The sequence below is a fragment of the Equus asinus genome, chromosome 8, assembly GCF_041296235.1.
Source record: "Equus asinus isolate D_3611 breed Donkey chromosome 8, EquAss-T2T_v2, whole genome shotgun sequence".
NCBI classification, from domain to species: domain Eukaryota; kingdom Metazoa; phylum Chordata; class Mammalia; order Perissodactyla; family Equidae; genus Equus; species Equus asinus.
The window spans coordinates 64,479,990-64,505,296 of NC_091797.1; the positions used below are offsets into that span (position 1 = coordinate 64,479,990).

General features: G+C 41.4%; 1 protein-coding gene across 4 annotated transcripts; it reads left to right on the forward strand.

Moving 5' to 3' along the window:
• The first annotated feature begins 124 nt into the window (after nucleotides 1-124).
• Nucleotides 125-24,340, forward strand: ECI2 (enoyl-CoA delta isomerase 2). 4 transcript variants are annotated; one of them, XM_070515683.1, is made up of 11 exons: nucleotides 278-525; nucleotides 3,993-4,037; nucleotides 4,126-4,288; nucleotides 6,450-6,548; nucleotides 6,782-6,970; nucleotides 9,366-9,435; nucleotides 17,063-17,165; nucleotides 17,934-18,054; nucleotides 21,712-21,801; nucleotides 23,235-23,378; nucleotides 24,015-24,340. In XM_070515683.1, exons 3-11 carry the CDS (start codon nucleotides 4,181-4,183, stop codon nucleotides 24,168-24,170), a joined length of 1,080 nt encoding a protein of 359 aa, XP_070371784.1. In that variant the 5' UTR covers nucleotides 278-525; nucleotides 3,993-4,037; nucleotides 4,126-4,180; the 3' UTR covers nucleotides 24,171-24,340. The 4 variants fall into 4 exon arrangements, with proteins under 4 accessions (XP_014695214.3, XP_070371784.1, XP_070371786.1 ...); XM_070515685.1 differs by having other exon boundaries at nucleotides 441-840; XM_070515684.1 differs by lacking the exon at nucleotides 278-525 and adding an exon at nucleotides 588-875.
• Nucleotides 24,341-25,307: the final 967 nt, after the last annotated feature.

Below are 25,307 nucleotides of genomic sequence, written 5' to 3' on the forward strand. Positions count from 1 at the left end.
TTTTCTTTTCTTTTCGGTTCTCCTGGATCTGGGCGAGGTGAGAGCCAAAGGCCCTTCCAACTCTTAGGAACTCTTTTCCAAATAACAGTTTGTTAAATGCTTCGACAGAACTCAGAGACAGCCACAGATGGTTACTGCCATGAAAGCATGCGCTGAAGACATTCGAGAGACACTTCCGATGCCCAGGCTCGCCGCCGGGTCTGCAGACCTTGCGTCTTCCGGGGCGAATACCGTGTTTCCCCCGCGTACCCCGCCTCGGGTCCCCCCTCCCGCCTCCGACGCAGCGCCGGCCGCCGGCCTGGGGGCAGCAGCGCCTCCCACGGCCGCTCCCGAGGGGCGGCGCGGCGCCGCGGAGTCCGAGGTTTCCGGTGCCCGGCGTCGCTCCTCCCAACGCCCCGCCTCCCCGGTCCCCAGGCCCCGCCATCCCCCGGGCCCGTGCCCAGTCCGCCCGCGTCCGCGCCGGGGCAGTATGGCTGGGGCGGCCGTGAGGCTGGCGCGGCGCTGGGCTGCGAGCGCTGTCAGGAGGTAAGCGCCGAGCCCGGGGCCCGAGGTCGCCCGTGGGACGCTGCCGTCCTTGCAGGAGTCGTCGCCTTCTCTGTTGTCCTGTCTCGGTAGCAACAGGGTTAGGCTGTTAACGGTTTCCAGGGAGAGCGTGACATCGACCGTCCTCGACGCGCACCCCGCTCCACGGTGGGGCCCGGAAGGGGCGGGAAGGACGCGTCGGGAGGTCTGAGCCGCCTCCCGCCCGCCGGGTGTGCGTCCCCTCGGCCGCCCTGCACGCCGCCCGCCGAGCCTGCTGCTGGGCGGGAACGCGGTTTGCTGAAAGCAGGTGGAATCCAGGCACGCTTTGGTTATTTGCTGAACGCTGTGAAAATGCAAGTCATTGTCGTCAGTGTTGGGTTAAACGATTTGCTTTTTGGAGAATACTTCTGCTGTAATGTTAAATGGCAGGATACAGAAACTACGTAGAAACTGATGCGGGGTCGGTGAGCCGAGGAGTCGAAAGAAAGATTTCTTAGACTCTCAAGATCTGGCAGTAGTGCTCTTATTTAGAGAATAGTATAGAATAGCATGGGGACAGGACCCATGGGCAGTCAGAGCTTCTGCTGCCGCTTGTGCTGCCCCCGCTGGCACGGGGACAGGGCCCATGGGCAGGCAGAGCCGCTGCTGCTGCCCCCGCTGGCATGGGGACAGGAGCCACGGGCAGGCAGAGCTGGTGCGTGGGGAAAAGACCCACGGGCAGTCAGAGCTCCTGCTGCTGCCCCGAGTTGAGGGTTAGGGCTAGATTTAAGGCATAGGTATGCGAGTCATCTCTTTACGAGACAAAGAAAAAAAAGTTAAAATGGTACCAGTGCCGGTAGGGTCCGGCCATTGGGCGGTCCCACGACTATTAGATAAGAATCAAACCGGATTGAGTAAATGGCAGAAGTCACCGCTCAAATATTATCTTCAACTAAAGACAAAAGAGGATTTTGGGGTGGGGAGGTCAGTTACATGAGGTTGCCAGACAGTAAACAACTTAAGTTCTTGCCTTCCCCATTAAGAGTTTCCAGAAATAAGGCCATCCCCCCTTCCTCCTGGCGCAGAGAGGGAGGCATGGAGATTTGTTCACAAATGCAACTGTCTCTGATCAAAGGGCAAGCAAATTCCACTCCTTGGAGCCTGCTTCTTATCTGTAGTTTAAAAAGTAATCAGCCTAAAAATCCTCATCATAAACCGTTTTAAAATTAAGCAGCCTAAAAATCCTCATCAGAAACCAAAATCGAATCTATGCATAGGGAACAAGAAAGCCCTGGAACTTGGTGGCTGCTGATGCGGGGTCGGTGAGCCAAGGAGTTGAAAGAAAGGTTTCTTGGACTCTCTAGATCTGGCAGTAGTGCTCTTTTTATTCAGAGCTTCTGCTGCTGCTGCATGGCGACAGGACCCACGGGCAGTCAGAGCTTCTGCTGCTGCATGGGGACAGGACCCATGGGCAGTCAGAGCTGCTGCTGCTGCATGGGGACAGGACCCATGGGCAGTGAAGAGCTGCTGCTGCGGCTGCATGGGGACAGGACCCATGGGCAGTCAGAGCTCCTGCTGCTGCCCTGAATTGAGGGTTAGGGCTAATTTTATAAGGCATGGGTACGTGACTTATTTTTACTGGAGAAAAGAAAAGATGATGTGAAAAGTCATTAAATGATTTCAGTGCAGATGGGGTCTGGTTATTGTGCGGTCATACAACTTTAGATACAAATCTGGCCATATAGATCGGCATGTAGGTGAGGATGCCCTGGGCTTCTCTCCCTGGGGCGGTCCTAATTCATACCATAAAAAAAGTCCACTGGGTCATATAGTTTGGCATGTAGGCCAGGTCACCTTGGGCTTCTGTAGCTGGGGCAGCCTTAATCCACATCAGTTGCCTTGAGGTGGTGGACTTACGAGCAATGTTCCCTATTTTATATATTAAATGGTTGTGTTTTGTATTTAACTCACTTTATTTTGAAATAAATAAGTTTGCACCACATTTTGTGAGAACTTGCACATTTGCATTTAGGCTTTCAATGGATGTTAATTTTCCTTTCGGTTTTCTACTTGGAACTTGCCAGGTGTCAAATTCATGTAGGATGCAGAGTTTTTCCCTTTTGGGGGGAAAAAACCTAATTCAATTACCTAATATTAAGCTTATTGAAAGCTGATTTTATTGAATTACACACTAATATTTCAAGTTTTGAACCTAGAGTCCATTGTACTCTTTGAAAGTTACATAATTGCAGAAAAGGTGATACATTTGTTAGGCTGACCTCTACCTGTGTCATTTTAATCATCTTTGATGCTGTTGGGGTGGGGGAAATCCCCTTCCACTCTTCTTGTGTTCTTCTGGCTGGACTAATACACAAAACCCAATTAACGGGAAAAAACCCAATTTAATTATATGCCCACAAGAGAATCATGAAAACGATACTCAGAGAGTGAACGAAGCAGACAGTCTGTGTATCTTTTTACACAAAGAAATAATGTTGTGAGGAATTGTCAAGACCAACTTAGGTGTAGGGTAGGTAATTAGTGAGGAATTTAGACAGAGCTTAGGTCTGAGAGGGTGAGCGAGCAAGGTTTGTTCACACAGCCTCTCTGCCCTGAGTCCCCAGCTCTGTGTTGAGGCAGGGAGAACCCCTCTTGGTGGGAGATTCATTTCCTGCTTTCAGGTGGAACAGAGACAAGAGGGTCAGAATGCCCTTTTTGCTTCTCAAGTAACTTTAATTCCAAATAATCAATATGTCGTTGTGGGATGTTTTGGGGTGGCCTGCCCTGGGCCCCACAATGTCATTAGCTTTATTATTGAGACATCACTGTGAAAATTCAGGTTTTGCTTGTGAGCTCAGCACTATGATTTGAAGTTTTCCCCTCCCTTCTGCTTACTGTGTGTGCTTAAAAACTGACTTACCTGGGCGTGCTTGCTGTTTCTGCTCTCTTCCTGGCTGGTTAAACATTGTGGGGTGAGGATTGGGTATGTCTGCTCAGCTGGCATCACAGACTAGCATCCACAGCAGGTCGATTTCCCCCAGGTAGGTCCCCCACCTTGCTAAGGTCCTTGTGTGGAATGCCAGCAACTACTCATCTGTCCTTTTGAACACTTCTAATATCTTCACCCGTCTCCCCTCCTTCCACCTGTGTATATGTTGGGACACATGTCTTTCTGAGCAGAGAGAAAAACATTGACCTGATAATAGTTTATACTTTGTTAATCAGTGAACGCAGAAGCTGTTTCTGGAGTTTGGATCATGACTAGCTTCTTTCTGTGCAGTTTACCCTGTGCTCTCAGTCTCCTGCTCACGTCTCTGTTGCACACACTTCGTCTACTTTTTGAGTGAGCCAAAATTTATGTGGACATTCCAGTACTGGCTGCTTTTATCTATATGTAATTCGAGTTACAACCCAACCGTGCTGGGTTGCAGCTTTCTTTTTCTTTATTTAAAAATTACTACAGTTAGGTTCCGTATTGGTTTCTTATCTAGGGATCATTCGGGAAACCACTAACCATCAGCGGCCAGCTTGCTGGGGTAAGTATAGGGAAAATATTTATAGAGCAACATAGCATTTTGAAGGTAGGGGCTGGGAGCAATTAGAAACCAGTCTCCCTGTTTCCAGTCCTGTGCAGGACGCTCGTTTCCCAGCACTTAAGCTGCACGTGGGTGGAACAGCAATGAGAGCCAGTCAGAAGGACTTGGAAAATGCAGTGAATCAGATGAAACTCTTGAAGAAGGATCCAGGAAATGAAGTGAAGCTGAAACTGTATGCTCTATATAAGCAGGTAAATGTCTAAGGTCTGATATAACTTAGAGACATTTGAGGCTGATGACTCCTCACATAGCTTTGCTCCGTGTTTTACTAAAATGCAGCTTTAATATTTTTAGGGTTTGTATTGTTCCCTTTCCTCTAAAGAGTGTATACATGAGAGTTTTGTATATTAGACTTTGAAATACTATTAAGGCAAAAAGTAACCCCTCAGGATCATTCCAGAGTAAAACAGACTTAAAAGATTTTTGAAACAACCAAATGTGTAGACCTTATTTGGTTGCTGATTGGAATAAATCAACTGAAAAAGGTATTTTGAGACAATTGGGGAAATTTGAAGATGGACTGAGTGTTAGATAATACCTAGGAATTACTGTAAAGGGCATCATGGTTATATAAGAAAATGCTGACATTTTAGGAAGGCATACTAAGTATGCAGGGGTGCAATAGTGTGGTGTTGGGGATGACTAAAATAATTAAGCAAAAAAAGAAAGAAGAATGGATGAAGCAAGTATGGCAAAAAATGATAGTAGTCGAAGTTGGTGATGAGTATTGGGAATTCATTATCATATTCTACTTTTGTAGAATTTTATAACAAAGTTCTAAAACTTAAGTTTTTAAGTTGTAATGTCTAAAGACTACCCTGGGAAGTCAGCCCCTCTCGGCTCCTGTGTATTTACCTGTTTTTCTCTGCCTATTGGTATGAACCTCTTTTACTTTTATAAGGGTGTGTAAAGAATTTAACTTTGCCCAAGAAGAGGTCTGGCCTTTGCCCTTTGGCTTCTGGGAGGTGCTCTCTGAGCCCTTGAGACACCACGCCTGGTGGGAGTGTGTGTGTTTGCCTGGACTGTCTAACAGTGTGATTTAGGGTGGGCCTGCCCGCACCAGGGGGCAACAGTGTGATTTAGGGTGGGCCTGCCCGCACCAGGGGGCAACAGTGTGATTTAGGGTGGGGCTGCCTGCACCAGGGGGCAACAGTGTGGTTTAGGGTGGGGCTTGGGGTTACCCAGTCAGGCATGCCTGAGTGATGAAGCTCCAGTGAAAACTCTGAATGCTGAGGCTTGCATGGGCTTCCCTGGGGGGCAGTACTCCGTGTGCGTTGCCACACCTTCATCCTGAGACATCCTCTGTCCTGACTCAGAGTGTGGAGGGGCTTACTTCCTCGGACTCCCGTATGCATCTCCTCCTTTGCTGATGTTAATCTGTATCTTTTCCCCATAACAAACCATAATTGTGAGTAAAACAGCTTTCTGTGAGTCACTCGAGCAGATGATGAACCCGAGGGTGGTCTCAGAAGCCCTTGGCCTGCCATGTGGCATCAGACGTGGGCGCAGTCTCGTGGCTTGTGCTGCCTCTGTTTTCTCAGGGGCTAGCTCCTGCAGGTGACTCTTGTCTCTTTGTCTTTGGAAAGTCTCAGCTTCCTTTACTGCCTTTGTTTTTCAGAGGTGGCTAATTATATTACAAAATTAAAAAATTTGCAGTGTGGTTATTAAGTGGAGTTTTAAATTGCCATTTCTAAACAGTAACTGAGTGGGATATTTTATTCATCTCAAAACACTCACTCCACCTACCCTCAAACAAGTAAACTTTAGTCGCACTTTGCTTTCTATTTGCGGGTCCCTCAGTCAAGTCCCCTAAGGGCCAGCGGCCCTGACAGCCCCGCCCTGCTCCCCAGCCACAGCTCTGTGCTCAGTTACCAGAAATCGGCCATTGAAGTAGTGGTGGGTGTTTGCAGCTCTGAGTGGCTTTCAGAATATGCTTTGGGTCCCAAATGTTTGTTGCCTAGTTACCTGTGATGATTGTTGGCTTGAATATTTTGATTGTGTGTGAAAAATGTGATCATCAATATAAAACTAATGAGCTATTAGAATTTTTTAAAAAGTGCTTTCCCAAAACCCATATCTTGCATTATTGTCATATGCAGGCAGTTATAACTTATTTTAGGGATCGACAGCTGATAGCATATTTTGTCTCTCCAGTCTTTCTCCTGTTGTTTGTGCATATTTAGCAACAGCATGAAAGAGAGGGCAAGGGGAAAGCTCAGACCAAGTTCCGTGCCTTGTGACAGTGTTTGGGAGGGGAAGGCGCGTTCATGCTTCCCCTGCGCGTCTTATGGATCTTAGATGGGTAAGGCTCCAGTTCGCATTGACCGGTAATTGCCCCTCTCCTTTTCACAGGCCACTGAAGGACTTTGTAACATGCCCAAACCAGGCATCTATGACTTGATCAGGAAGGCCAAATGGGAAGCATGGAATACTCTTGGCAACCTGCCCAAGGTAAATTTACTTGTTACTTTGAGTTTGTTTTACTGGCTGTACTCGTAAAGGACGTTGGGTGCTTCTCGTTATCAAGTGATGATAACTGGAGCCTTCGGGATCTTGAGGTGCCTCTGCTGAATCAGCACCTCTGTTCTCTCTTCATTGCAAGGTGCTATTTATTAGCATAGGAGGTTTCTTAAGATACTTGTCCGTTGACCATTGGCTGAAGCGATTTGTCATCTTCTCTTCAGGAAACTGCCAGGCAGAATTATGTGGATTTAGTGGCCAGTTTGTGTTCTTCATCTGAGTCCTCTAGCCAAGGGAAGCCTGGAGCAGACAGGGAACAACCGAGGTATGAAACCCTGGTGGTGACCTCTGAAGACGGCATCACAAAGATCATGTTGAACCGGCCCACCAAAAAGAATGCAGTCAACCTTCAGGTAACATTAGCTACCCTGGAGGTTTGTCCTGCTTTTCTTTTCTTTCTCTCTTTCACTCAAAAGCTATAGTGTTTCCACATCATTCCTATTTTTCTGATATCTCGTTTGATTTGTGCAGGAAGATCAGTAATTGTGGATACTTCTTCATACAAAACTTGTATTCATTATTTAGAATTTGTGAGCTTCAGGTGGGTCCTACATGCCCAAAAGGCACTGCAACTTTCCTAATGATGGAAGCACAAAGAAATGAACACAAATGAAACATACATTGATAAAAGAGAATCTGGGTAGAGGTTCTCTAAGGTTGGTATTGACTGTCCCTGGCAGTATCTTCATGTCCCTTAGACTTGAGAGTGAGCACTACTCTGCTTGCGTGGAGCTTTATTTTGTACGAGTAGAGGGAGGAAGGATAAGGACTTTATCTTAAATAGATCATGACCCAGCTCTGCTTGAAATGAGCTGTTTTGCAGAGGCAACTAGTCTGCTAGTTCAATCTGTCACTGAACTGGGATGAAAATAAAAATAACCACTTCAGCCACCTAAGTGTCCATCGATGGATGGATTAAAAAAACGTGGTGTATAGGTGCACACACACAATGGAGTACTACTCAGCCATAAAAAGAAGGAAATCTTGCCCTTTGTGACAATATGGATAGATCCTGAGGGCTTTGTGCTAAGTGAAATAAGTCACACAGAGAAAGACAAATACCTTATGATCTCCCTTTTATGTGGAATCTAAAACAAAACAAAACCAAGCTCATACATACAGAGAACAGATTGGTGGTTGCCAGAGGTGAGGGGGGCGGGGGGTGGGCAAAATGGGTGAAGAGGATCAAAATGTACAAACTTCCAGGTATAAAATAAGTAAGTAGTGGGGATGCAATATACAGCATGGTGGCAATAGTTAATAATACTGTACTGCATATTCAAAAGTTGCTAAGAGAGTAGATCTTAGAAGTTCTCATCACAAGAAAAAAATTTTTGTAACTATGTACCATGATGGATGTTAACTAGACTTATTGTCGTGATCATTTTGCAATATATACAAATATCGAATCATTGAGTGCCTGAAACTAATATAATGTTATATGTCGATTATACTTCAATTAAAAAATCACAATTAAAAAAATAACCCTTTCAGCCCTTTCCCCTTGAAAATTATAGGGAATTAATTGGATGCTTGCTGCTGAACGAGGAGTAAAATTCGAGAGGTCTCTAACCCCTTCCATTGGGTTTATCATCTGCATTTAGTAGAAGGAATATGCTAACTTATAATAGTCTTAGATAAGAAGTCCATAGAAGCTGTGACATTCAATTAATGAAGCATTTGATTCTCAAAACTTTATTTCCTTTTCCCCGACTCATTTCTATGTAATCATGGTAAAAAAAATAGTCACCACTCCTTAGAGTGCCTAATGTGTGTCAGCACTTGCCATGCAGAGATTTAATTCCACAAAAAGCCTACGTTATTATTATTTAACAGTAAAATAGGCTAAGTAGTAACTTGCTCAAATTCACATAACTAATAAGCAGGAAAACCTAAGTCGAAATTCTGATTGTCCGTCTCCTAACCCTGGCTCTTGCCATTACCCTGTCATGCTGTGTCATCATAACGGTAATAATAATGAATTACTTCCTTTGTCCCTCCCTCAGTGGAAACGATTTCATCTTATTCATATATTATATATTATGTAGAGTCCATTGATTTATTTTTTCAGTGTCTCTGTGTCTGTAAATATCAGCCCTCTGCATCATTCTCTCCCATATTGGAGTCACATCTAAGGTAGGAAGTGTACCTGTTTTAAATGCATTAAAAGCTATAACAGCTACATGTCCAAGATTTTTAGAGATGTTGCTGATTTCCAATATGAGGCCCATTGCCCTCTTGGAAATCCCAGCCTTTTAACACTCACACTTCCCAGACTGCCTGTGACACTTGTGCTCTTTCTTGAGGTCCCAACCGAAATGCTGCTTTCTTTCTTGATGGAAAGCTTTCTCTGGCCACCTCCCATCCTACCCGCCCTAGAGAAGCATCAGCACCTCCTCCGAGCTGCCTGCTGCTTTGTGCTTTCCACCCACTTTAGAGCTAACCCCCTCTTTTAATTCCAAAAGCTCAAGGGTCTTGTCCAGTTTGTTCACTTGGAAAACGTGAATATATATATCCTCCAGCATCTGCTGTAGCACTGGGTACATAATGCACACCACATAATTCTTGAAGGACTGGAAGTCTTCTCCAGTGCATAGGGCCACCTTTTTGGTTATATAAATACAACCAGCATAGATGTTTGGCACTTTGCAGAGAGCAGGCTTGCAGATGCTCATTTGGGGAACCCACTGGGTGATGGTTACCATTTTCAGAGTTGTTTGCTTTTCCTTGTCTTCCCTCTTTACATAGATGTATCAAGAAATCATACTTGCACTTAAAGCTGCAAGCCAGGATGACTCAACCATAACTGTTCTAACAGGTAAGACATTTTGTTGAATTTCTTAATTAAATTTCTATTTTGGGGGATTTCCTACTAGATAAGAAATGGAGTAAATAAGTTCTAAGATCTTTTCCAGTACTGAGATACTCTAATTCTTAAATATATACAAAATATGATAGAAACAGGATTGATATCTTTATCCTGTAAAAAGCAGACACAAATTAGGAACAAAAGTATTAAGACCTACTAGATAAATCAGTGAGTAAACCAAATAGACAATTTCTATGAGAAAGTCCCGGTATTAAACAAACAAGGAAAATGCAACCTCATTAATAATCACAAATACAAATCAAAATGATGAGATGCCAGCTTGTTCTTATCTAAATTAGTAACATTTTTAATTATACCCAGTTTTGACAAGGTTATGGTAGAATAAATGCTTCTGATACCTTGCTGACAGCAGTGTAAATGGCTATAAAAAGTGTAAATAGCTAAAGAAAAGGGCCTTTGGCAATATATAAAATGTACACATCCTTTGTCACAGGAATCCCATTTATGGGAATTTATTTTAGAGAAATTAAGCAAGAAAAAGGAAAGGTCTTATGCAATAAAGATAATTATTGCAGCATTTCATATAGTTGTAAAAATGTTAAAAAATTCTAAATATGTTGCCATAATAGAATAATAAAGAAAATTAGAGAACATCCACTAGAGTATATATTTCACAGGCATTAAAAATTACCCTTGTGAAGACAGACAATATAGGAAATGTTTAAGCTATAATAAAAAATTATTAAAAATTATATCAGTACTGTCATTTTAACTGGCAAATATTCTGGGTGCCCATGGACCTGGACTAATGAGAACCTGGCAAATGAAAATCATTGGAATCAGAAGAGGCACTCTGTATAGCGGTTACGACTTAGGCTCAGGACTCAGATCAACTTGTGTATAAATCCTGTCTTCACTCCTTACTACTTGTAGACGACCTCTGCTTCCTGCGTGGAGACCTGTTGAGTGGCCGAGTGATGCCATGAGATAGTGCAGGTTGGGGGCCTGGCACACGGCAGGCACTTGAGAGATGGCAGCTGTTACTGAGTGTTGGCATGGCAGAAGCAGGGGTGATTTTATTTTCTTTTAATATTCATTAAATTTGTAACATAAATAATATAGAGAGGTATCAGATAGCTTTTGGTAAAAAAAGACAGTGGAGGAGAGAGAGAAGTCTATGGCTGATTCGTGGGCATGAGGGAGGGAGGAATTGAAGATGCCCTGGGATCTCCTGTATACACCTAGGTAATTTAGGAGAATGTGATAACAAAAACAGTGGCCGAGAAGTGGCATTGATTTAATTTGTACAGGAGAAGAATGTTTTATGTTTTTTTATTAACTATTTTTTAACTAAAAGTATAATATAGGCACATGAATTTAAAAAAATCCAAAGAATCTGAAAAGGTACATAACAGAACTGAATCTCACTCTCCTTGGAACCCCAGTCCTGCTCCCTAGACAAATTCCGTTTTCACTGATGCCGTCCAGAAGCTGTCTGTGTAACTGCCCACATGTGTGCTTGTCTCCCTCTACTTTCTTTAAAACAGAAAAGGAAGCATATAATACACACATGTTATACCCACCTTCCTTCCTTAACAACATGTCCTGAAAAATTGTTTCCATCTAAGTTGTTCTCTTCAGGACTACAAAGTATTACATTTTTTTGATTCCACGATTGAGTTCGTCATCCCGCTGTTGATGAGCACATAGGTTGTACTCACTCTCTTTTGCTGTTAAAAGGATGCTGCAGTGAGTATCCTTAGATGTACGCCTTTCAGCTGACACGCAAATATATCTGCAGGGTCCATTCCTAGAAGTAAAACTGCTGAGTTTAATAATAATGATAATAGTGGATGACATTTGTAAAATACTTTGCCTAGCACTGTTCTAAGCACTTTAATTCTTTTTAAAGCTTTTTATAATTGTTAATTTTTCTAAACTTTCACACAACAACCCCATGAAGTTAGACCCTATTACTCCTATCTTACAGGTGAGAAAAACTGAATGATTAAATTTTGATAAATGGTGCTTTTACTATAGTTATTTTCCATATATTTTTCACTTTTTGGTTTCCATTTCCTCTTTCATCTAAGCGTTATATAATAATAATAATAGTTCCTTTAATTTCCAGAAAGAGGTTTTTTCTTTGGTTTTTCATTTCGGTTATTAATTCCTAGCTTTACTGTATTATAATCAGAGGTTACCAGTCTTACTAATTTTACTTTTTAAGAATCTATTAAAATTTTGTGTATATTGCTATATATTGAAATCCCTACCTTGAGGATAAAGAATTGGAAAATGGCCAATTTTTTTTATATCATCCAGGAACACTTCAAAAGTAAGTTCATTCTTTATTTTTAAGGTGTAGAGTTAAAAATATATCTTAGACTTACCTTTCTAATTTATGTTATTTCAATTGGTCAAATTCTGGGTTTTTTTCTAATTAATCTGTCTTGGACTGAAAAAAAGTAAATTAAAGGCATCTGTTACTATGGTGTTTCTGTCAGTTTCTCCTTAGTGTCAAAAAAAATTTTGCCTTAAAGCACGTGTTGATCTTATTGGCACTGGAAGATTTATGAGTAGGTAGGCCTTTACTGTGTATTTTATCCTTTGTTACAAAATGGCCGTCTTGGTCTCATTTAACGCTCTTGCCTTGAAATCACCCTTATCAAATATTAATACCATAACACCTGCTTCAGTACTCTTTGCACTTGTCTGGAAAAGCTTTACCCATCCTTTTAGCTTTATGCCTTTTGAATTATTATTATTTTTTTTTTCTCTGCTTTATCTCCCCAAACCCCACCTGTACACAGTTGTATATCTTAGTTGCAGGTCCTTCTAGTTGTGGGTTTTTTTTTTCCTGCTTTATCAAATTATTTTTTTATTGGCTGTGTCTCATACAGCACAAATATGGATCTTCCCCCTTTGCTCCAGCCTGAGTTTTTCTTGTAAAGATCTGTTTCCCTGCTTAGCTATATGTATATGATGGATAGGCTAGGTTTTAGTTTGGCATCTTTCATGCTTTCTATTTACAATGCTTCCTTTGATTATTTTTTACATCATAGACTGTATTTTCCTTGTTTTGTTTCTGTGTGTTTTATTTCTCATACTTTGGAAGTTTTTTTACTGCTTTTAGGAATTACTTTTATAGCTTCATATGGTGCACACTGATGTCTCCACCTTGTATTACTCCCTGGCACAGTGTCTGTGGGTTTCCCTTGTGAAAGGTGAGGAGGTTAGCATGAATTTCTGACACCCCTCACATCTCTCTTCCAAGTGTGTAGTCTGTTAAGTGGAGCTCCATTATCTTCTAGTGTCGGATGTTGCAGGAGAAGTTTGAGGCTACTGTTACCGAACCTGAGGTGAGTTCACTCACCTTTGCGCAGCAAGCCGGTCTCTGACGCTGAGTGTAGTGGAAGAAAGTAGGGATTTTATTGCCAAGTGCTGAGCAAGGAGAATGGGCAGCTAACGTTGTAATCCCAAACTCCCTGAAAAGCTACAAGGAAGGGTTTTTATTTGGAGTTTTAGGTAGGGGAGAGGGGAGCATGTGGCCTTCAGGGCTAAAGTTTTAAGAGTCCTCTGCACAGGCGTTGACTGTCTTTCAGATTTCTTCATGGGTCACGTGTGCAAATTCCCAGGGGTGGGGGGGTGTCTTTGTATTGCATACAGTGGACTTTTAGTCTGTGACATCTAAAATTTATGCTCGGTCATTTTAGCTTCTCCGTGCCCCTCTGCGATGCTTGGTTAGTCAGGGGCTGTCAGCAAGCCCCTCTCTCTTCAGTGGTCCTCCTGCTCTCCTGCAAGGCAAGCTCAGAAACTTGATTACTTTGTTTCCCACATGAACCTTGTAGATACCAGTACAATTTCACCCTAATCCAGGGAAACTTGAACTCCCCTGTCTTCGGTTTCACTATCATTATTTTTGTTTTCAGCACCTTTATCAGATCATTTTTTTCCCTGGAAGACCAAGGGTTACTTTCACATTATCACTTTTCCCTAGGAAATGCATATCCTCTTTAAACTGATTATTAAGGCCTTATTTTAAGTATTCTTTGATAATACCGCTCAATATTTTTGTTTCAATTGATCTGTTCTCTTTCAAAGAAATTCTAGTTATGGAAAAGAAATGTCTGGTCTGCTGGGACTATTATCCATTATTTTCTCTGAATTCTTAACTCTATTTTCTAATAGAGTTTAATAACTCATTTATTTTGCTCAGTTGTCTCAATCCTGTACTCTAGGTTACTGATTGTGTTTTTAGCAATGTCTTTTCTTTTTACTGCTTATAATGGCATCATCTCTTTTTTCTTTTTATTTTGGTGAAGAAGATTGTCTCTGAGCTAACATTTGTGCCCATCTTCCTCTATTTTTTGTATGTGAGATGCCACCACAGCATGGCTTGATGAGTGGCGTGTAGGTCACGCCCAAGATCCAAACCCGCAAATCCCGTACCATGGAAGGAGAGTGCGTGAACTTAACCCCTACACCACTGGGCCGGCCCCAGCATCATTTCTTTAATGGTTATGGTTTTCTTTCATTTTTTCCCCACCCTCTCTCAGGCTGTTTTTGTTGCCCATCACTTCTATTTTGAGCCATCTTTCACAGGACAGCTCAGCTCTTAATATGTTTTATATATATTGAGGACCTGCATAAGAATTTGTTTAGAAACAAAGTTTCATAGCTCATAAAGTTATTGAAAATAGTATTTATGACACTGTTTGCTCCTGGTAAAAATATAGGAAAAATTAACAAATCTGTTACGTAAAAATACTGCTGAAATAGAATATACCTCCATGTTTCTCAATACCCTAAATATGACTGTCCAAAGGCCTACCACAAAACAAACACGTCCTTTGAATTTTTCCTTTGAAATTTGCCGTGGACGCCATTCCAGTGTGGTTTCTCCTTTTTGCACAGGCCCCCACTGACCTCATATCATTAAATCCAGAGGCATTTTTCAGGCCTCACCTGACTTTCCCTCCTTCTTAAACATCTCTAGGTTCCAGGGCACAGCTTGCCCCTGGTTTTCCTCCTGGCTCTGGCTGCTCTGATCCCCTTTGCAGATTTATCCTCTCTGTGGCCATCGAATGGGAGAGTTCCTGAAGGCGTAGTCCTAAGCACTCCTCTCTTCTCACCCTATGCTCTCCCCGGACCCTCTCATCCATGTCTGCCACTCAGCAAAAGTCCACATGGCAGTGATTCCCACGTTTGCATCTTCAGGACGCTTCAGGGAGTTCCAGACTGGTGTACCCACTTGGCACCTCCTCATGGGTGTCACCTCCACATCTCTCTCTCTGGACCTTCTTCAGTGTTCCAAATCACAGTGGGTGACTCCCCATCCGCTGGTATGTAGATCAGAATCCTAATATTCATTATAGACACTTGTCCCTCTCTTACCTCCCATGTGCAGTCTAATCCCATTTCACTCCATCAATATCTCTGAAATCAGTCCTTTTTTTCCTGTCTCCTCTGCACTGGTCCAAGCCACTGTGGACTCTTTTCTGAACTTAAATAAGCCCTTATCAAATCTGTCCACATCTCCTTTCTCCCATGCCCGGTCCAGTCTCCTCACTACATCCAACATAATTTTTTTTCAAAAAAAATTTTATTTCTCCCCCATTGAAAACTCTTCAGTGGCACCAAAATAATTCAGTAGAGAAATCTGTTGAAAAATGTTTCAACAAGTAGTGCCAGGGCAACTGAATATCCATAGGGGAACTTCAATCCCATCTTATACCACACAAAAATTAACTCAAAAGTTATCTAAGCATTAAACCCAGAAAGATACAGCTTCTAGAAGATACCATAGCATATCTTTGTGACCTTGGAGTAGGCAGGGATTTCTTGGACAGGACACAAAAAACATTAACCATAAAAGAAACAATTTACAACTTAGACTTCATGAAAATTTTAAATGTCTGCTTTACCAAAAGAAAATGAATATGTAAGCCACAGGCTGGGAAAAAAATACTTGCCCTACATAAGGCTGATTACGGACTAATATTCCAGAATATATAAAGAACTCCTACAAATTAATAAGATAAACACCCACATTTAAAAACTAGATAAAAGAGGAGCTGGCCCCGTGGCCGAGTGGTTAAGTTCGCGCACTCCGCTGCAGGCGGCCCAGTGTTTCGTCGGTTCGAATCCTGGGCGCGGACATGGCACTGCTCATCAGACCACGCTGAGGCAGCATCCCACATGCCACAACTAGAAGGACCCACAACGAAGAATACACAACTATGTACCGGGGGGGCTTTGGGGAGAAAAAGGAAAAAATAAAATCTTTAAAAAAAAAAAAAAAAAAACAACTAGATAAAAGACTGGGACACTTCATAAAAGAAGATGTGTGAATTGCCAATAAACACAAAAAAGTGCTCACCGTCATGGTCTTCAAAGAAATGCAAATTAAAACCACAGTGAGATACTTCACCCACTAAGATGGCTAAAATCCAAAAACAGAGGCTGCCAAGTATTGGTGATGATGTGAACAACTGGAACTCTCATACAATTCTGATATGAGAACACTCTGGAGAAACATTTGGCAACGTGTTATGGAGTTCAACATACATCAGCTCCACGACACACCAGTTACTCAAGATGCGTTGAACATTCGTTCCTAAAACCGCTTGTGCAAGAACAGGCATGGTGGCTTGAGTCACAGCCAGAACAGGACAAGTCCAAATGTCCATTAATAGACGGATGAATAAATGAGTTATTGACCATTCATATGATGGAATGCTACTCAGAAATAAAAAGGAATAAATAAATGATACATATAAGAACATGGTGAATCTTTGAAACATAGTTCAGCAAAAGAAGACAGACAAAAGAGTACATTATTGCATGATTCCATTTAGATAAAGCTCTAAAATAGACAAAATTAATCTCTGGTGATTGAAGTCAGAAAGTGATCTTGTGGGGTGTGGAGGGTGGCGAAAAGGGGATCGGGAACTTTCTGGGATGATGGAAATGTTCTTTATCTTGTTTTGGATTGTGATCACATGAATATTTACAGTTATGAAAAATCATTGAACCAAGTGTTAAAACTGGTCATTTTATTGTATGTAAATTATAATTTAATTTAAAACAAAACACTTTCAGTGGGTCTTAGAATAAAGGCAAAACTTCCTAACAGACAAACCCGTGGTCTGTCCTGCCTGTGCTCGTCCTGCAGCAGCTTCCTCTCCCAGGCTTTTCTACTCTGGCACAGTGGCGCTGCTCAGCTCGTCATACACACCAGGGTTACCCCCCCTCCAGAGAACTTTGCACGTGCTGTTCCCTCTGCCTGAATATTCTTCCCAACCCTCTTTTTCTAGCTAACCTTGCCTGTCCTTCAGGCCTCAGTTCCGTTGTCCCTTCCTGAGGAAAGTGCCTCCCTGAACTCGCTGATTAGAGCAAACGCCGTTAGCACTCGCACATCAGCACCTGCACGTCTCCTTTCTGTCATAGTTGTGCTGCCTACATTTCCTCGTGTGTTTTAAACCATAAGTTCGGGCAAGAGCCATAGCTGGTTCACCCGTGCGTTTCCAGGACGTGCATAGAGCCTGGCACATAGTGGGTACTCGGTAATTATAGGATGGGTCGATGGTAAGTCTGTTGATTTTATTTACAGGAAATGGTGACTATTACTCCAGTGGGAATGACCTGACCAACTTCACTAATACTCCCCCTGGCGAAATACAGGAGAAAGCTAAAAATAGTCTCATTTTAGTGAGGTAAGAGTGACATTTGTCTGATCTCGGAGGGCTCATCCTTATTCATCAAAGTGATATTTAGTTGAGCAAAAGTAAAATAAATATTTGTTTGGGTCAGTGTAATTAATTGTGACTTTGAACAAGCATATTTCTCCAAACTGCCTCTTATCAATACGGGGGCATTCATTCTATCCCTTTAACTTCTGTTACCTGTTCATCCTGCTGCTTTCCATAAGATTTGATTGGAAAGCGTAAAAGCAAACTACAGTTATAAGTGAAATTCGCTGGTATTGAGGCAGAGGAATTGAGCACGTTCCCGTCCAGCCAGAAGAGGGCATGACTTCCGCGGCTGCCGGGGAGGGAGACGAAGTAGTCTCAGACCACGCCCAGGTCCTGAAGGCCTCTCTCTTCCCCTCTCGTTTACCCCTGCTGAGTCTCGGCTTCCCACTGAGCTGTACCACTGCAGCATGTGCTCGGTCAGCCATCCTGATCTCTAAGTCCAGCTGGCTTACAGCGCTGACCTCACTGCCTAGAATACAAGATCTGAGCCAAGGCAGAACTGCAGGACTCACTCTATGAGCTTCCATCAAGTGCCGTTCGGCGAGCGTCCTGCATGCATCCTCCGTGGGAGACCAGGGAGGTGGCGAGACAGGGAGCACGGCTGCTCGATGTAGAGGAAACGGCCCGCCCGCCCAGAAGAGTTTGTTTCAGACTCTTACTGTCTTGCCTGTACTTCAGGAGTGCTGCTTGGGAATATTTAAACTTGCTTTTATATTTCCATTTCTGTAGGGAATTCGTAGGCTGTTTTATAGATTTCCCTAAGCCTCTGATCGCAGTGGTGAATGGTCCAGCTGTGGGAATCGCCGTCACCCTTCTTGGGCTGTTTGATATCGTGTATGCATCCGACAGGGTAAGTGAGCTCCCAGAAACTTATCAAGTCATGCGATTGAAAATGAGATCCTTTGACGTCTCCTTTACTATTGCCTGTAGCAAATGGATTAGGTATGGCTCATGGTAGGATGGACTAAATTTAAATTTTTCCCAAAGAATTAGTCTAACTAATTTGACTCATTTTATTTTTTCCTTCATTATTAACTTGCATTTTCCTAAACACCAATAGTGTAGTGAACATTGTTCCCAACTCCTTTGGTTCTAGATTCTAACCAAATTACACAATAGTTATTCAATTTTCATATTACTCTAAAATATGAAGGACCTTGAAAGCCTGTTATCAAGGAGAAAGAAATAACTTTGCAGGTTATGCAAGTGGACTATTTGATACTTTTTTCCAAGTAAATGAATTCTGGAATTTAGAATTTTAGAATGAGAAGGGACTTTCGAACATAATCTACTCTCACTGCCTCTTTTCCGGTAAGAAACCTGAAGCTCAGAGAAGTTACTTGCCCAAAAAACAATTCAGCCTTGTGTTCACCACTGAATTAATAGATTTTAATTTCTCTTCTTACTCAGTAGTAATATATGTCATAGTAGAAAATAAAATTTTGAAAAATATGACAAAGTACAAAGAGAAAAATTAAGTTAAAAATCACTCCTTCTCCTACACTCAGAGCTAACCAGTGCTAGCATTTGGGTTATTTAACCTACCTAACTTCGCCAGGCCGAACTGCAGGCAGCCTAGGCTGTTTCCCGTTTTTGTCATTATAAACAAAGGGGTGACGAACATTCATCTTAGAACTTTCAGCCCAGAACTTCTGCTGTCGAACTCATCCCGCCTGTAGGCTTATCAGATTCTTAGAGCGACTCTTGCTTATGTGGTGATAAAACTGGCTGATCTTCAGCCTTGTGGGAAACATTTAGTTTTTACTGCTGAAGAGATTCCTAATTTTGTTTAGAGATATTTTCCCCAATGATAGACAGGACCAGAAATTAGAGTTCTGGATTCCGTTCGATCAGATTGGCAATGTTGTCAGATCGAATTTCTTATTAATAATTTTCCCATAAAAATAGCAAATGAGATTCTAGGTGTCAGGCCAACTAACCTTGATAGGTGGACATTTCTGCTCAAAGGGAGAAATCAGTAGTCTTTGGTCACAGTCTGTGTGTTAGCTGACAGATTAAGTGACCTGGTGTGAACAGGAGTAGGAGTTCCCAAACTGAACTTGGGGGTCTCATTCTTCGGTACTTGGAGAGTAAATATTATCTTATTTGAACCTTGCCTGGTTCTCCCACTGAATTCAAAATGCCTGTCATATACATCATCCTTTTAAAGATTTCTAGGACTTCTATCTTATGTTACAATTTGGAGTTAAAATTGAAACCAGAGAGAAAAAAAAAAAAAATATATATATATATATATAGTTTAAATGCTAAAAGATTGGCCCAAAGAAAATAGTTGACAAATAGTGACCACTGATAGGAGTTCACCCAACTGAATTAAACCAAAGTTCAATGTAAAATCAGAGAAAGATGCAGAAGAAGGAACATGTGAAGAGGAATTCATTTACAGGATTTACCATTATTGGCTTCATGAATAAATACCGTATTAAAGGTAGGTTAACATTTAACCCATATAACCGCACTATTCTTTATTGTGGACGATAGTTAATGCCTGTTAGCTTCTCTGTCAACAAATGGTACATTTCCTCTGTGAGTTAATAAAAAGGTGGAAATCACAAGCATCATGAATATTTGAGCGCTCACTGTGTCCCAGGCACTCCACTGATGCACAGTATGAATATTCACTTAATGCACACGACAGCCCTATGAGATAGCACTCTCATCCCCATTTTACCGATGAGGACACTGTGGCACAGAGGGGTGAAGAAATTCGCAGTCACCAAGCAGTCTGATGCCAGAGCATCTACTGCTCTATTTCTGAAATAAGCTAAATGCCTACTTACAATAATGCTTATACATAAGTTAAATGCTGCTTATTGTCGGCTTTGTATGTACTTGCTTGTGGCCCCATATCTAATGTCGGCATTTTTTTCCAGTTTCCTGCTTATGTTCCTTAGGCTGTGATTTCTTAGTATGGTTTCTTGAATAAGCTTTCTTTGGGGGGAAAAAAAGAAGATAGGTGACATTAATAACTTTATATTTTTATTATTTTGATTTATTTGCTGCATACATGATGTATTTATATCTTTTAACAATATTAATTGCAAAATAACACCATATCTGATTATCGGAAATGAATACATATTAGTTACATATTGTCAATTATAAATTAATTTCCTTTCATAAAGACTTTTATTCATCAAGGAACACAAAAATATTTCTTAAATCTAGAAAAAGCTGAAAATGACTTTATATTCTAAATAACTAATATTGAGGTAGATTCTAGTATTTAAAGCCAATTAACCTCTGGGGCAAAATCAAGACAAATGACAGATTGAGGAAACAATTTTTCAACTAATATAATAAAGTTAATCTCGCTAACATATTTTTTAAACTACATCTATAAAGTGATAAGATCAACACCTTAACATAAAAATGAGCAATGGAGAGGAATAAATAGGCCACAGATAATATGTATAAATGGCTCTTAAACACGTATGAGAAAGACACCATTAAGAAGATGACCTGAAACCAGAATATATAGAGAACTCTTACAACTCCATAATAAAAGTATAACCAATGTAACTTAAAAATAGCGCATAAAGTATTGTAACAGTTGCTTCACCAAAGAAGATATACAAATGGCTAATAAGTACATGAAAAGATGCTCAACCCTATTAATCAATAGGGAAACGTAAATTCAAACCATAGTGAGACACCACTACACACCTACTAGAATGGTTAAAATTAAAAAGACTGATGATAACAAGGTTTAGCAAGGATGTGGAGCAATTGGAATGCATACACTGCTGGTGGGAATGTTAAATGGTACCCCACTTTGGAATATAGTTTGGCAGTTTCTTATAAAGTTAAATGTTACATTTACACACAACTCAGCACTTCCACCCCTAGGTGTTTACCCAAGAGAATTGAAAACATAGGTTCTTGCAGAGACATATACGCAAATTATCATAACAGCCCTACTTGTGATAGCCAAAATACTGGAAATAATACCAATGACATCAACTGGTGAGTGCATGAACAAATTGTGACACATCCATACAATGACATACTACTCAGAAATAACCAGGAACAAACTACTAATGCATGCAGCAGCCTGGGGCCTCAGAAGCCTTACACTAAGGAGAGAAGCCTACAAAAGGACAAAAGACTACAGAAGGTGTGATTCCATTTATATGACATTCTAGAAAAGGCAAAACCATAGGGACAGAAAACACATCAGTGGTTGCTTGCGGGTGAGAGGACGGGACTGACTGCAGAGGGACACAAGGGAACTTTTTGGAGTGATGGAAATATTCTCCATCTTGATTATGGTGGTGATTGCATAACTGAATACATATGTTAAAACTCATCAAACTGCATACTTTAAGAGAGTGAATTTTGTGTATATATAATAATACCACAATAATCATGATTCTTAAAAAGTATTGTTCAATTAAGTATTGTGAAGATATAGACAAATAGTGATTTTTAAAAATCACATATGAAAAGATGATTTTCTTTTCTCTCCTTTCTTTTCTCCAAATAGGCAACATTTCATACTCCTTTTAGTCGCTTAGGCTTACATCCAGAAGGATGCTCCTCTTACACTTTTCCGAAGATAATGGGCCCAACCAAGGTAACCTTTGGAAGCCTTAAGAATAAATTTTCATAAGTCATCTCTGTTCCAAAAGTAATCCCTACTAGTTTTCTTTCCTTCAATAATGTAGACAAAAGAGAGAGAAGTGAATTATTTGCTCCCTAACTCTAGGCTTCGTTTGAAGTATAGAGGAGCTGGGCTATGGGAAATGTCTAGTATGAGGGAGAATTAAAAACTCTCTGCAACTCCCGAAACTGGGATGCTGCTCTTGAAGCTGTGCCCAGGGCAGCTGCGTTGTGAGCAGCATGGGCCTCATCCGCTACAGCTGTGTGGCGTTAGTCAGTTGAAGGACCAGGGCTGTGCCAGCTTCCATAGTCTGCTGAGCTCATTCGTCCACTTAATTTCCTTATGGATGAGCAGCATCCATTTGAAAGTGATATGAGGACATCTTGACTTCCAGAGTCATGTGAAGTACCAGTAGATGTGAGGCCTCATGGACGTCTACCACTTCTGAAGCCACTCCCAGTCACTACAGCCTTTCCACCAGCCTGTCTGACTGCCGTATTAAGGCTCCCGGAATGGTTAAGTGGCTGTTCGGATCTGTCACTGTGTTCATGGAAACCTAGTTGCCCAGGCTGTGTGTGCATGACTCCAAGGGGATCATGACAAGACTGGAGAGCCAGGGGCTGGGGGAAGGCTCAGCAGATGCTCTTTGAGATCTGAAAGGGGAGAGTGGGAATTGAGCCTATTTTCATTGCTATTAGGTTTTTTTGAAAATATATATATTTTAAATATCTATTCTGTCACCTACCCTGAATTGTTATACAGATTTAACTTTGAAAGTTTGGGCAGAACCAACTCTAAGGCTTAGAGCATTTGGCTCTGAAATAGTCTTTACTTTTCTGGACGAGAAATTGCAAATGTAGAGAAGGATATCCACCTAATGACCTCGGTTTTGTTAGAAACTGAACGTTAGTCTTTTTCCCTTTCCTTTGGTCAAGTAGAACTAACCTGAGTACCCGTGCAGGTAAAGAAAACTGTCAGCGCTGGACCACTGGGTAGAATGCCTAGGGGATTTTGAAGGCTAGTGTTTCTAAAAGTGGAGTGGCATTCCTTATGATGATGATTTTTGTTTCTTCTTTTATAATTGTTTATAGTGTATAAGATGGAAAATCACAGCTGCCAGGGGCTATAGCATCAGCATCTGCTTCAGGTCATTTCTGCCCCAGGCTCCCTACTCTTGCCTCTCCAACGCAGACACCCACAGAGGCAACAAGCCTCCAAACCTGCTAGGAGCCTAAGATGGTCTCAGCACACACCATTGCCTATTGAAGTCATTAATTTCTCCCTTCATGAGAAATACTCAAAAGCCATAAGTAAATTTCCCTATGTCTACTGAAATTTAGTTAATTCTGAATTTAACTGAGCCTTGTTTAATTAAGGTAATGTCCTAATCGTGCTTTTCATTTCAGGCAACAGAGATGCTTATTTTTGGAAAGAAGTTAACAGCAGAAGAAGCATGTGCTCAAGGACTTGTTACTGAAGTTTTTCCTGATCGTACTTTTCAGAAAGAAGTTTGGACCAGACTGAAAGCATATGCAAAGCTCCCCTCAAATGTTAGGATTCATTTTCTTTACTTGTAGGAGGCATGGAAATAACTTATTTGCCTTAAGAGCATAAGCAATTAGAAAACCAAGACATATCTGGGTTGACTTTAAGTACATCTAAATTTGATATTAAAAATAACCATAATAATATTAGAAATACTGATTTTTACAAAACTTATCAAATAGTCATTTCATTTCTGTGACATGAAGACAGAGGGACAGTTCTTCCTGGGGATGACTTTGAGGGGGGTGGTAGGCAGTGTTTGCTGAGCGCTTTTATTCTTGAAGCCAGTGAGAACCAGCGAGGTTGACTTTTAGGAGATTCCTACCATGTGGCACTTGAGGTTTTGTATGTGAAGCTAGTGACTGATTGCTTTTATATTCTCGCTGCTCAAAATATGGTCCTGGAACCAGAAGCTTTAGTATCTATGTGGAGCTTTTAGAAATGTGTGATCACAAGCTCTTCCCACACGTGCTGGGATTATTTGTATGCACATTAAAGTTTGAGAACTACTGTCTTATATCACACATACATCTTAAGGTGTAACAAGGTTAAATGAACAATAGAGAAACGAGAATCAGAATTATAAAACAACCCACTCCTGTCAGAATACCTCTTAACCTTATTGTTGGTTTTTTTGACAGGTCTTGAGAATTTCAAAACAGGTCATCAGAAATAGGGAGAAAGAAAAGCTACATTCTGTTAATGTTGAAGAAAGCAGTGTCCTCCAGGGAACAGTGCTGTCCGATGAAGCCGTGAACGCAGTCATGAACTTCTTATCCAAAAGAGCAAAGCTATGATGCCTCCTGCAGCAGAGTAAAGCGTCTCCAAGGAAGGGATGTGCCCTTATTCCTGATTTCCAATACTTGATCTAAATATACTCTACTATGCCTTTTGTCAGTGCTAAAATATCATCTGTGATGATCATATTTCACTAGAGTCCTGATTAAAAACAAATTATGTAAAACAAGCTTTAAGAATTTATATAGGTTTTTGGTAATAGGGAGTCTTACGTCTTTTGACATGAATCGTTGTTGCCAGGAGCACTGAAACATTGTGCCTGGGATCCTGCTTTGCAAAGCATTCACAGCATTACAAGCTGAAATCGTGTCTTCAAACACCACTACAGCACTTTGCCGGCCACAAAGGGTAACTGACTGAATTGGTCCAAACACTGACAGCCTCTCGGTTATCGACTCCAGATCTTCACTAGGTTGCATGTTCTTATTCAGCCACCTAGCAAGGGAGAAAATGACAGGAGGAGTAATACTAGAAAATAAATAAGAATCATAGTTTCATTTTTTCCCCGTAATTTAATAAAAAGGCATGAAGGGAGAATTGGGTCATTTCATTGGACAGCAATGCTCTGTATTGGTAAGTCTCTCCTTATTTATTAAGTAGTTTTCATTCTTGTTTAATGTATTTTATAAAAGGCATACCTGTAAGCTGCCTTAACTGTCCTTGCAACTTTCTGTTTTGATTACTGCTATATGTATCAGTTGACAAGGATGAGGGGGTAATTCCATGGCTACATAATTGGCATGGAATATTTTGCTCTTCTAAATATCCTTTCCCCCCGACCCTGAGGAAGATTTGCCCTTAACTAACATCTGTGCTAATCTTCCTCTATTTTGTATGTGGGTCACTGCCACAGCATGGCTGCCAGTGAGTGGTGCAGGTCCCTGCCCAGGAACCAAACTTGGGCCACCAAAGTGGAGCATGCTGAACTTAACCACTTGGCCACAGGACTGGCCCCTCCTCCTTCCTTTTTAACCTTTCCTTCAAGCGTCAGCATCCAAGTAGCCAACCCTTCAAACCTCTAACTTTTTAGTTCTTAATTTTTTTATTTCAGTAATCTCAATCCAAAATGTTCAGTCTCATAGAAAAATATATGAATAGTAGTAACCATTAATGTTTATTGAGCACTTACTGTTTCT

What these genes read in the sequence shown, in the direction of transcription:
- ECI2 (XM_014839728.3), top strand. Translation starts at nt 128, where the DNA reads ATGGTTACTGCCATGAAAGCATGCGCTGAAGACATTCGAGAGACACTT. An exon ending in AGAATGCAGTCAACCTTCAG is followed by an intron (nt 6,971 to 9,365) that starts GTAACATTAGCT and finishes CTCTTTACATAG; the next exon opens with ATGTATCAAGAAATCATACT. An exon ending in ATGCAAAGCTCCCCTCAAAT is followed by an intron (nt 23,379 to 24,014) that starts GTTAGGATTCAT and finishes TTTTTTTGACAG; the next exon opens with GTCTTGAGAATTTCAAAACA.